This window comes from Gossypium hirsutum, chromosome D13 (assembly GCF_007990345.1).
Source record: "Gossypium hirsutum isolate 1008001.06 chromosome D13, Gossypium_hirsutum_v2.1, whole genome shotgun sequence".
In the NCBI taxonomy this organism is placed as follows: domain Eukaryota; kingdom Viridiplantae; phylum Streptophyta; class Magnoliopsida; order Malvales; family Malvaceae; genus Gossypium; species Gossypium hirsutum.
The window spans coordinates 4,702,761-4,714,991 of record NC_053449.1 but is presented as its reverse complement, the minus strand read 5'-3'; the positions used below and the strand labels follow the sequence as shown (position 1 = coordinate 4,714,991).

Sequence of the window (12,231 nt, the reverse complement as noted above, 5' to 3'; positions counted from 1 at the left end):
CCTAGGCATGAAATTTAGACCAGACGAAATATGCGGCTCATACCAATTTGGCAACCCATCAGACAGCTTACCAGTCCAACCCCACTGTTGACCATAAAACAAATTTGGATCAGCACACTAATTTTAACCAGCCCCATGCGAAGTCTGACTATGGGTAGAAATCTTAGGCCACGTATTTTGCTATGAAGGCCAACCACGAGCAACTTTATCCAGATTTGACATCGGAACCCTAGACAGAGAAACTTCATCGTGATGGTACCGATAGAAGCAGCGTTGGGTGACGTGACCGAACTGGGAGCAGATCTGGCACTGGAAACGAGGCCGAAAGTTCCTACCGTGACCACGCAAGATCGACCGACCATCACGCGTAGAACCATCCACGGTCGACGGTGAAGAATCTTCCACTAGATTCGCTACGTACACAACCTCCTGAACCGTCTGAACTTATCGATTCTCGTACTCGATTAGAGCGTCCACCAGACGCTGAAATGGCAGAGGAGTCGAAGATAACGAAGTAGAGGATACCACTCCTTTAAACTCAGACGGAAGACCCATAAGCAGCACCACCGTTCGCTCCGCCGTTGAGATGGAAGATCCAAACGCTTCCAATAGAGCACAAAGGCCTTTTAACTTTGTAACATAATCTCGGATCGTCAGACTCCCTTTCTTGAGAGAGTGAAGTTCATGACGCAATCGTGACTGTTTCAGATCCGTATCGGCCGCGAACATTTCCAACGCGGTAGTCCATACATCAGAGGCCGATTGGACATCCATAAAGAAAGATAAAATCGTCGATCTTATGGTGGAGAGAAGCTACGAATAAGGAGATTATCCTATTGTTGAAACGTTAATGTCTCCAGATTAAGCACAAGAGCACCATCATGTACTTGCACAAACCTCGACGTCGCAGAGATAGAACCATCAAGAAAACCAAATAAATCATAACCATTGACAATAAATCGAACATGTTGCTTCCATTAAAGAAAAGTTCCTTCATCGAGTTTTACAACCTCATGCCGAGGAAAGGAATTAACAACATGATCAGCAGCAAAAACAGAGCCATGCAGTTCAACAGAGTCTGAGGCAGCAGAATTTGTAATTGCCATGATCAAGGATCACCTAGCGACTGATACCATGAAGAAATATAGGTAAACTTGAAAACCTTAGAACTAAGAAAACTTAAAAATGAATTCTCTTTTTCAATCTTAAATTTAGACTGTAAAACCTGTCTAATACAAAGCCAAGCCAGTGTATATATAGTCATTGAATTAACTGCTACCTTTAACAACTGGCTGCTAACAACCTTAGCTAACACTAACTGCCTCTCTAACCAATTCATTATATCTTTAACATCATTAATACAGAATCAATGCTGAACCAACAATGTATTGTCGATTTAGCTAAAGTTGCAACAAATCAATTGAATTTACATGATGCTGACTTGGTAGGGTTCAAGTAGGCTGCCCCAACTCAGCCTACCATGGAGCCATGATCGAATTAGCATCGAATTCAAGAGCCTCTTACATTCCAACACTGCTGCAAACTGGTCCACTACTACAAAGTGAATCTGTGCTTCTTGATGGAAGCCTATGCTACTCCTAAAAAATGCATGCCTCTCACTAATAGATTAGGCTTCCATAACTGAGTTTGTTCCTTGTAATGGGAAGGGAGGAGGCTTAGTAGTAATGTGGAAAGCTCGTGTGTGAGAGTTTTTCTTTAGCCACTAAGTGATTTCTTATCATTTTTCCTACTTTTTCTTTCTTAAAAATCGTCACCCGTATTTTTAGAGTTTTTATTGTGTCGCTCCACCAGACATAGGATTTGTGATGGAGTGGACTGTTTGCTGCCAAAATTTTTGAATTGAAGAATCTACTCTACCGTGCTAAATTAATTTCAACGGAGCGGAAGACTTCTCTTTACCACTTTTTGCTCTATACTCCAAGTCTTTAATTTTTTACATGATACCTACAATGAAGAAAGAGAAATAACAAGTAAACTTAAACTAATTCTAGAAATAATAAAAATTGAACAAAATTCAAATAAAAATATAATTAATCTGAAAGACTATAAAATATAATAAAAACTTAAATGCTAAAATTACATCCTAAATACTATGAAAACTATACCAAAATAACACAAAATATGAGAGTTATAAGTGTGGATCCCATACTAAGCCGAAGAGATTGCAACCATATTTTGTCGAAAGTACGTGTGTTCAATCACGTTTTTTAATGTGTGCAAGTCGCTTATATTCTTTTCCTGTATCGAGTGGCATCATTTTGACTGGGTATTACAATAATTTGGGAGTCGACAACCAAGAGAGTCCATTTCCAATAATTGAATAGGTTGGTTAGAACGACAACAAGTAAATTTCCTAATCAATGTTCAAAACTTTGAACTCGATACCAATGGGTATCCAGGTACTATCAACTGCACTTCCCTCTTAACATGCATGGCGTAGACTCTTAGGTGAATTGATAAAACCTTGAGCTCAACCTCCAAGAATGTCAAAATGTTTCTTTTAAATGTATTTTGATAAATAATTTTTGTGGATACTAACTTAACAAATAATATTAAAAAAAATGTAATATCCCAATAAAAGAAACCAACATATCAAAATTGGATCGGATCGATTGATTGAACTAAGAAGTCGAGGGCTTGATTGGTTCAACTAATGAAAATAAAAAATTGAGACAAAAAACGAGTGATTGAATTGGTTTATGTTTTTTTATTTTTTTATTAATTATTATTGAATCGATGATCAAATAAGTGGATCTGATTGAACTAAAAATGTAATGACCCGATTTTTGTCAATATCGAAAAATTCGATTTTGAGATCAAATTTATTTAACCCGAGCTACCTGAAAATTGTTAATGGAGTAATTTAGAGTCAAATATGAAATTTAGAAATAAAATTAATTCGTAATGAATTAAATAGAATATTTAAAAAAATACTATAGGGACTAAGTTGAAAATGATTCAAACTAGTAAGATTGAATTGGGATTTCAATAAAGTCCTTGAAGTGCAATTATACCAAGGAGCTAAAAGCAATTAAACCATGGGCCGGTTCATGTTAGTGGCACTGCCTAAATCTAGCCATTAACATTATTATCCTTTAATCATGACATTAGCTTGATATAAATAGTCTAATTGTTAGATTTTCTTTAATTATTAATATTAGTAAGAGTTGTCATTAAACAATATAACAATAATTGAACATGAACCTATGAAGTACTTGAGAATGTGAACTTGATTATATTATATACATTTTTAAAATATTGTTAAATTAAGTTTAAAGTTTAGTGGTTATGTTTAAATTATTAAGGACCTATATGTAAGAGGATAAAAAAATTTGAAAATTGATAGTGATTAATGATAGGATGAGGTTTCTAAAGTATATTTATGAAGCTGGATTTAATTGAAAAATATGTAAAATGAGTTTAACTTGAATGTACATATGTTTTAACTTGAAGATTTAATAATGTAGGTTGGAAATGATGCTGGAATGTCATATGACAACATAAAAGATGAAAAACGAACAACGGTCCATTTGTGCTCTCTCGTAATTGTTCTCAATCTAGTCCTCAAATAAGTAGTTAATTATAATTGGATGATATTGGTGATGAACATAATCGAGATAAATATACATTTGACTACTTAATTCGATTGAGCTCTATGTCGAATTATATAATACGTATAATTACGATTGTGAATTATGCTAGATAATGCAACACTATAAATGGTACAATGAGTTTTAGTAATAAACAATAAAGAATAATGCCCTAAGAACAATATACGAGGATATTTCAGTTTATACCAATGAGCACTGGGTGCATTTTTATATTGGTGTGATAGTGGATTGATCCGCGTATCCGATATTGAATCTATGTCCGGTTAATAGGGACGACATCTCGAGTATACCATGTTGCATTATATGGACAAAGATATGTGATGTAATCATGAAAATGGAAAGTAGTTCACTTGATAATTATTGATTTTGGGATTTGATTATCATATGAAAAACCATGCAAGTTTATGAGACGAATGCTTTGAGGGCATATCAATATGTATTACATGAGTCATAAGTCGCATTACGATGATTCTGAGAAACAATATTAACTAAACTGTAAAATAGTAATTTACATTATAATTTTAATTGTAATTGAACTAATAGTACAATAATTGATTAATATATACATTTTAGTTCTCAACGTACGAATTTGTTGTTTTTATGCGCACGCGAGCCAACATCATCCAAATCTCACAACTTAGCTCAACTAAGCTTTTGTAATGTTTAATTATATTTATAAGTTGTAACGACATGTACCTAAGTAATTAAGGGTCCTATAAAATCTTTCGATTTGATTAATACGAATTGTTGATTAGGGCATATCACTTGGTAATCTTTGATGATGGCATTTAGTCAAATGAGTCTTAATGCTGTTAGATAATGAAATATGCATACCAATGAGTGATGCATTAGTCGAGATTTATTAGATGAGATTGTTGGATATTTGTAATATATGTTTATACTTGAAATTTGGAAATGGTTGGTTCAACAACGTAATATGACATTACATGTTTGAATTCAATAATCAAATCAGATATGATTTGTTACAAAAAAAACCCGCAATCAAAACAATTCAACTACTAATTCAATTTCAGAAAAAGTAAAAAAAAAAACACTCAAAGCTTTATTATTTATTTTAGTTAATAAAAGATCTTACACAAAACATAATCATTATTTTGGCAAATCCCCATGCTTACCAACATTCCTTTAACGGCTAGCGCGTGTCCTCCAAAACCCCTCCTACCTCTTCACACTAACTACTCCTTTTTAAGTATGTTACTTGAAGTGGACTGAAGTTAGAGATTTTAAAGGTTTTTGCTTTGAATATTGAAGATGAAGAAAAAATATTAAAAGAATTTGTCTTTCATTTGGAGGTGGATTTAATCGAAATTAATTCTGATTATTTTTGTTCATTAATTTAATATTGATTATAATTATAGAAATATCTTGCATGTGTATATATATAAACTATATTTTCAGGACAAACTTTCTACTTTAGCTGGACTTTCTCCACTGATTTAATCATGCAAAAACCCTTTTTTCCCCTTTAATTTTCTCCCGTTATCATCACTCATCTCTTTATCACTCTCTTTCACCATTTTTCATTGTTTCTTTTCCTTTTTCTTTTTTTTTTCCTCCATTACTTTTGCTGTTAACATTGACTATATAAGTAGCTTTGATGGGTTGTCGGTTGATACAGTAGCATCCTATGTCAGAAAAAAAAAAAGAAGAACCCAACACAAAACTTTTATTGCTCTTCTGGTTTTTGGGTTTAATGTGGTTTGTAATTTAAGCTACAATCATTGCTCTTTCACTTCAATGTCAGTTTCTTTACTTTCTTACTTCTCATTCAATCATGTTCATGCAGTAAATGGTGGTCTGAGACTTTGAGTATCAATCTATAGCTGTTGTTGTTCAACACTTGATATATTCTCTGCATAGCCATAGGTGAGTGAGAGCTACTGAACTTTTCAACTCCTCTTTCTTCTTCATAGATATATAGTTTTTTTTCCCTTTTATGGAAGCTTGGGTTTTTGCTTCAAGTAAGATTTGTTCATGATTTTCTAGCACAAGTTTGCAGGTTGATCTGTTAAAGATTGTAAATATTGCTGCATTAAGTACATTATCATTATAACTCTGTTTTTCTTCTTTGGTTGTGAAATAGAAATCAAAGTCATGGATCAGAAAACATGGCTTTGGAGGAAAAAATCTTCTTTGAAGCGAATTGATGAAGAGGTAACCAAAAAACATAGCACACCTCTTTCTTTGTCCATGTTTATGGTATCTTAAACCTTTGTATATTATATACGACAAATCGACAATGAACCAAGGATCAATGTTTTTTTGTACATTATAGGTACAAATGCCTGATAGTGGACGAGATAGAATTGTGAAAAATCTAAATGAAAAGCTTGCTTCAGTTCTCCTTGACTGTCATGCTAAGGAGGATGTGGTGATAGAAAATGTGCAAATGATACAAGAATCCAATGCAGGTGATTTACCTAGTAACCCTTTGTGTTAATTTCACGCGTCATAATCATGATATTTATATGAATTTTGACATCTTAATAACTTTGTTCTGTTTATATAGATTTTGATATGTTTGTGTTGATGTTTTCTTGTAGGTAGGGAGAAGGCAGAAGAAGCTTATGTAACCCTTTTAAAGGAAGGGATTGATGAAGCTTTGAGGCAGGGAAAAATGGCAGATGAAAAGTTAGCTCACTCAGATGCTGCCATGAAGGCATCGAGTGAGTTCGAGAGAGCAACAAATGAATTACAAGACAAGCTGACAGAGACAAACAGGAGGGTTGAAGAGTTGATCATTGAGAACTCTCGTCTGAGTAGGGCCCTAGTGGTGAAAGAAAAATTAATCGAAGATCAGCGGAAGCACAAGTCTCGGGCGGATGCGGAATTCACTGCACTAACGGCTAGATTAGATGTCATTGAAAAGGAGAACGTGTTTCTGAAATATGAGTTTCATGTTGTCGAGAAGGAGCTTGAGATCAGAAAAGAAGAGATGGAATACAATCGTAGATTAGCTGATTTAGCTCATAAGCAACATTTGGACAGTGTAAAGAGGATAACCAAGTTGGAAGCTGAATGCCAGAAATTACTTATTGTGGAAGAAGAGAACATGGTTCTTAAGGCAATAATGATCCATTCATCGAACTTAGCACGTTCTCAAACATCATCCAGGCCGACTGAGGTTGAGATCCATTCCATGGAGCTGGTAAGGAGTAGTCAAATATCAAGTGAACTATCTGTAACATCAGGTTTTGATATTGGAAGTATTGATGGAAACAGCTCTTATTGTTCATGGACTAATGGTTTGGTTTCGGAATCTGAAGTGACTGTACAGAGGAGAGTTAAGAATCAGATGCAGCATAACGTCATTACGGTTCCAGAAATGAGATTAATGGATGATTTTGAAGAGATGGAAAAATTAGCCTTAGTTTCTGGAGATGGATATAATCAAGTGTCTGATCACTGTGGCTTCAGCAACACAAAAGGGATGAACTCAAGAGATATGGTAGCTGAAGGATCCTCTGATTGGCTTCAGGTTGTTTTGCATGCCATCTTCGAGCACAAACGTGTTTCAGACCGAAGTTTAGATGAAATTCTCGAGGACATTGAAATCACTTTGTCTGCTTTTAATAAACCAGCATGTTCAATGCATACCATAGAATCTGATACTCTTGATGTCAATAGCTACATTGCCTGGAAATCTCTGAACACATCTCCGACTGCAGGTTCGGTATGTGGTGCCTCTAGTGTTGAGACCTTGACCGGAACAACAAAGAAGCAACACTGTCATTCTAATCTGAGAAAGTCAATCTGTAAAATCATTGAGTTGATTGAAGGAACTGCTCTAACATCTTACAATACCTCAAGCAGTTCCAGAAATCAAACTCCCAAACAATTAGCAGGTCATGAAGAGTACTTTGTCCGCGTTTTTCAATGCCAAAGTTCTGAATTAGAAACTGTTTTAGAACAGTTTCTTTGTACATGTGATGATCTGTTGAATCAAAGGGCTGATCTTGAAAATTTTGCTGAAGAACTCTCATTTGCTTTAGACTGGATTGTGAACAATTGTGTTACTCCTAAGGAAGCTTCAAGTGCAAGGAATGAGATCAAAAGGCATTTTGGTTGCAATATTTGGTGTAGCCTGGAAGAAGAAAACAAGAGATTAAAATCTGATTTGAAGAATATGGAAGCCAGGCTCGAGTCAGAAACTCGCAAGAGTGAGACCTTGACGTTACAACTTCGTGAATCAGACGAAAGCATTGGAAGCTTACAAGCAGAACTTAAGAAGCTAAAAGAATCAAACGATATGATGGAGGATCAGGTTGAAAATCAGAAATCAATAAATGAAGATCTCGAAACCCAAATCACAGTTTCCAAAGCTAAACTGAACGAAACCTTCCAGAAATGTTCTTCTTTGGAAGTCGAGTTGGAGTACAAAAATAACTGTTGTGAGGAGCTAGAAGAGGCATGTTTTGAGCTTCAACTCCAGTTAGAGAGGTAAGGTTTTTGTACCTTAGTTTTAATTCCTGTCATGTGATAACTAAAGGAACTTATTCATATAGTTCTGATTTCTGAAACATGAAACACACAGTGTGGCAAAGAAAGAAACACCGAAATATGTCACGCATCAAGAGGGCAAGCAATCTCAAAATGTAAGTCATTCACAGTGTCTCCTATTTTCAATTTACATGCATAAATTTACTACGTTACCACATGAGAGAAGAAATGCAAATGAAGATGGAAACAGATATCAAATACTGATGTTATGGTCTGGTTTTCCAACATACAGGGTTGGGAAATTACTGCAGCTTCAGTCAAGTTAGCAGAGTGCCAAGAAACAATTATGAACATAGGTAAGCAACTAAAGGTGTTGGCCTCACCGCATGATGCAGCTCTCCTTCACAGGGTTTTCTCCAACAAGGGTGGGGGTGCTGCTGCCACCACTGTAATAAACAATATAAGGGTGAACAAACGCTTCTCCTTGCGCGATCAAATGCTGGCTGATGGTGGTGCTAAAGAAGAAGGGCTCCAGTCTCCCAATATCCAAGGAACTTTATGCATCCAAGAAGTAGGGAATTCCTCCTTTCCACAACCCAATAACTGCAACAACATGCAAGCTTCAGGTTTGCTGTTAAAGGCATCAGAAGCATATCTTGGTTCCAAGAATGAAAGTGGAAATGCTGGAATTATGGCTTTGGCAATAGTGCCAAGCAAGAAGCAAGGATTTGGTTTCCTAAGGAGGCTGCTTTTTGGAAAGAAGAAAGGTCACAATAAGAAATCTTGTCACCAAGAGACTGAGCAGTGACCGAGAAACCGCGAAGAAGGCTGGGACCAAATTCCCTGGTAATAAGGAGTGGAGACATGGTTTTTTGTAGTTTTCGGCTTTTGTAGTGTGGCGAGTGGTTTCTTGTTTGATTTTTTCCACCTAAATTACCGAGTATGGCGAGATATAAATATATAGCATCCAAGAGTGGCATATGTATATTTCTCTGGTCCGCTTCATAATCTCCAAAAAAAAAAAAATCTCCAAAAAATCTGAAACAAATCAAAGATACGATTATACCTAAAATTAGCTAGATTATAATAACTGAAGCAAATCTTCAACACTCCTCCTTGCTTCAGTTGCTGCAAACACCAAGTGTTGTTCTCAAAACTTCAAATTTGCTTACTGGGAGCAGCTTGGTGAAGATATCTGCAATCTGCTCCTCTGTTTTGCAATGAACCAGTATAACGTTACCTTCTTTTTGCACTTCCGTAAAAAAGAAAAGCTTAATGTTGAAATGCTTAGTCTTCCCATGAAATACTGGATTATGAGAAATTGCAATGGCAGCTTGATTATCAACAAAAATCTTTGTGCTTTCATTATGTTCAAGGTTAAGATCACTTAATAATTTTCTCAACCACAAAGCTTGATTAACAACGATTGCTGCAGCAACAAATTCTGCTTCAGCAGTGGATTGAGTCATAGTTTCTTACTTCTTCGAGCTCCATGAGAAGACACCAAATCCAAAAGCAAAATAATAGCCTGATGTACTCCTCATGTCATCAATGGAACCTCCCCAATCACTATCAGAGAAGCCAACAAGCTTGAACTCCTTGCTTGTGAATTTAACACCAAAATTACTCGTGCCTTTGATATAACGAACTACTCTCTTGACAGCCCTGAGATGCAATTCACTAGCACAATGCATAAATCATGACAAAATACTTATAGCATTTAAAATATCAGGACGTGTTGTTATAAGATACATTAAGCAACCGATCAAACTTCTAAAATATCCCTCATAACTTTATCAGCTCCATTTTCTTTACACAGCTTCTCATTTTGATTCATAGGAGTGATTACTTCCTTACACTCTTCAAGTTTGAATTTCTTCAAGATTACCTTGGCATACTTTTTCTGGCAGATGAATACTTCATGCTCAACCTGTTTAATTTCCATTCCAAGAAAAAAAAGACATCAATTCGAGATCTGTCATCTCAAAAACCTTCATCATCTCCCGCTTGAATTCCTCAAGCAACCATGCATCATAAATAGCCTTCTTAAGAAGAAACACCTTATCTTCCTCTCCTTTCTTCACAAAACCTTCAGGCTGCTCAACTTAAATTTTTTCCTGCAAAATGCCATTTAAAAAAGCTGATTTTACATCAAGCTGATACACTTTCCAATTCATTTAAGCAACTATAGCAAGTAAAAGTCTTATGGTGTCCAAACGAGCAACTAGTGTGAAAGTGTCTGAATAGTCCACGCCAAAAACTTGTGCATAGCCTTTAACCACAAGTCTTGCTTTGTGCTTGTTGATTGAGCCATCAACATTAAGCTTGGTTTTGTACACCCACTTGACTCCAATCACCTGCCTATCATCGGGTCGATCAACTAACTCCCATGTTTTGTTTTTCTCAATCATGGACAACTCATCCTTCATTGCAACCACCCATTTTATGTCTTTCATTGTCGTGGAAAAATCTGCAGGTTCACAAACAACTATATTACATCTTGCATAAATGCCAATGAGCAATCTAGTACCCTTTGTTGGAGCATCATCCACCAACTCATTCAGCCAAATTTCATCTTTATCTGTGGTTGAAATAGAAAATTCAAGCTTCAGATCTACTGTGCTTTGGCCATTTTTCTCATCCTAGTTCCACTCTTCATTTTTCCCAAAATGAACATCTCTGCTTCTAATAATTTTCTCAGATTGCGGTTGGAAAATTTTATAAGCTTTTGCAACAGTGCTGTAGCCGATAAAGACTCCGAGAAGTGCCTTTTTGTCTAACTTGTCTCTCTTGATCTGTGGAACATAAGTGAATCATAAAAAACAAAATATTTTGAGAAAACTTGAAGATGGTTTATGACCATACCAAGCCTCATAGGGTGTTTGATCCTTGACTGCTTTTATGGGCAATTTATTCTGTAGGAAAATCGCAGTATGAGTTGCTTCTGCCTAGAACTTTTTAGGTAAATTCTTCTCATGCAACATACATCTGGCCATGTCTAAGATATATTTGTTTCGCCTTTCACTAGCTCCATTTTGTTGCGGAGTATAAGGAGCTATTAATTAATGCTCAATGCCAGCTTCTTCACAAAATGCATTGAAATTTTTTAATGTATACTTCTTGCAATTATCGGACCTCAATATTTGAATTTGGTTGCCACTTTGATTTTCCATAGTCTTCTTGAATTTCCAGAATGCTCCAGCCACTTCTGACTTGAATTTTAAGAAGAAAATCCAACACATTCTTATAAAATCATCAATAAAAGCAACATAATATCGACTACCTGCTAATGAAAGGGTTCTTTGAAGTCCAGAAATGTCTGTGTAATCAACTGCAACTTACAAGTGGCTCTCCATGTTGTCTTGGGAAATGGCTTTCTATTTTGCTTTCCAAATTGACAAGTCTTACATGTTGGTATTTGATCATCAAGTTCTAGAAGATCAATTGTCATTTTTTGGACTTCATCTGCAGTATCCCTTGATGGTGATAGTGTCCGAGCCTTTTATGCCACAGCATTGTGAGGCTTTCTTTGATTAGAAAAGTTGATTGCTCCTCATGCATTGGATTGAAGGAAAAACTCCTTTCTGCCATCTTAATTTCGAACATCTTCTGTCTTATAGCATCCTCTATCACACATGCATTTTCCATGAACTTCACTTTGAAGCCCTTCTCTATTAATTGACCAACACTAAGCAGATTTTGATCAATATCAGGTACATATAAAACATCAGTAATGAACTTGGTACCTGAACAACTTGTAATGGTTATAGTGCCCTTTCCTTTGACTGCAATGTAGTCACCGTTTCCAATTCTGACCTTTTTGGACTCGATAATCTTCAATTCTTTGAACAACTCTTTGTCATGTGTCATATGATTAGTGCAACCACTGTCAATGGGCCAGCTTTCACTTGCTTCGTGACTAGTGAAACAAGTTGCAACAAAAAGTTGATCTTCTTCTTCTTGATTTGCCACTTGCGTTTCATCTCCTTGTTGCTAATTTTTGTACTTACAAATAACAGCTTCATGTCCCATTTGATTACACTTACTGAACTTTGCATCTGGTCCTCTCCAGCACTTAGGTTGACTTTTCTTGCCACAGTGTTGACATGGAGGATAATCCTTTTTTACTCCTGATCTT

At 35.9% G+C, this 12,231-nt stretch overlaps 1 protein-coding gene across 2 annotated transcripts; it reads left to right on the top strand.

Annotated features, from left to right (window-relative positions):
* The first annotated feature begins 5,153 nt into the window (after window positions 1–5,153).
* On the top strand, window positions 5,154–9,074 carry LOC121225660 (filament-like plant protein 7). 2 transcript variants are annotated; one of them, XM_041110063.1, is made up of 7 exons: window positions 5,154–5,351; window positions 5,440–5,519; window positions 5,737–5,807; window positions 5,929–6,064; window positions 6,197–8,093; window positions 8,188–8,248; window positions 8,386–9,074. In XM_041110063.1, the coding sequence occupies exons 3-7, from the start codon at window positions 5,748–5,750 to the stop codon at window positions 8,899–8,901; spliced, it is 2,670 nt and encodes an 889-aa protein (XP_040965997.1). In that variant the 5' UTR covers window positions 5,154–5,351; window positions 5,440–5,519; window positions 5,737–5,747; the 3' UTR covers window positions 8,902–9,074. The 2 variants fall into 2 exon arrangements, with proteins under 2 accessions (XP_040965997.1, XP_040965996.1); XM_041110062.1 differs by lacking the exons at window positions 5,154–5,351; window positions 5,440–5,519 and adding an exon at window positions 5,532–5,614.
* Window positions 9,075–12,231: the final 3,157 nt, after the last annotated feature.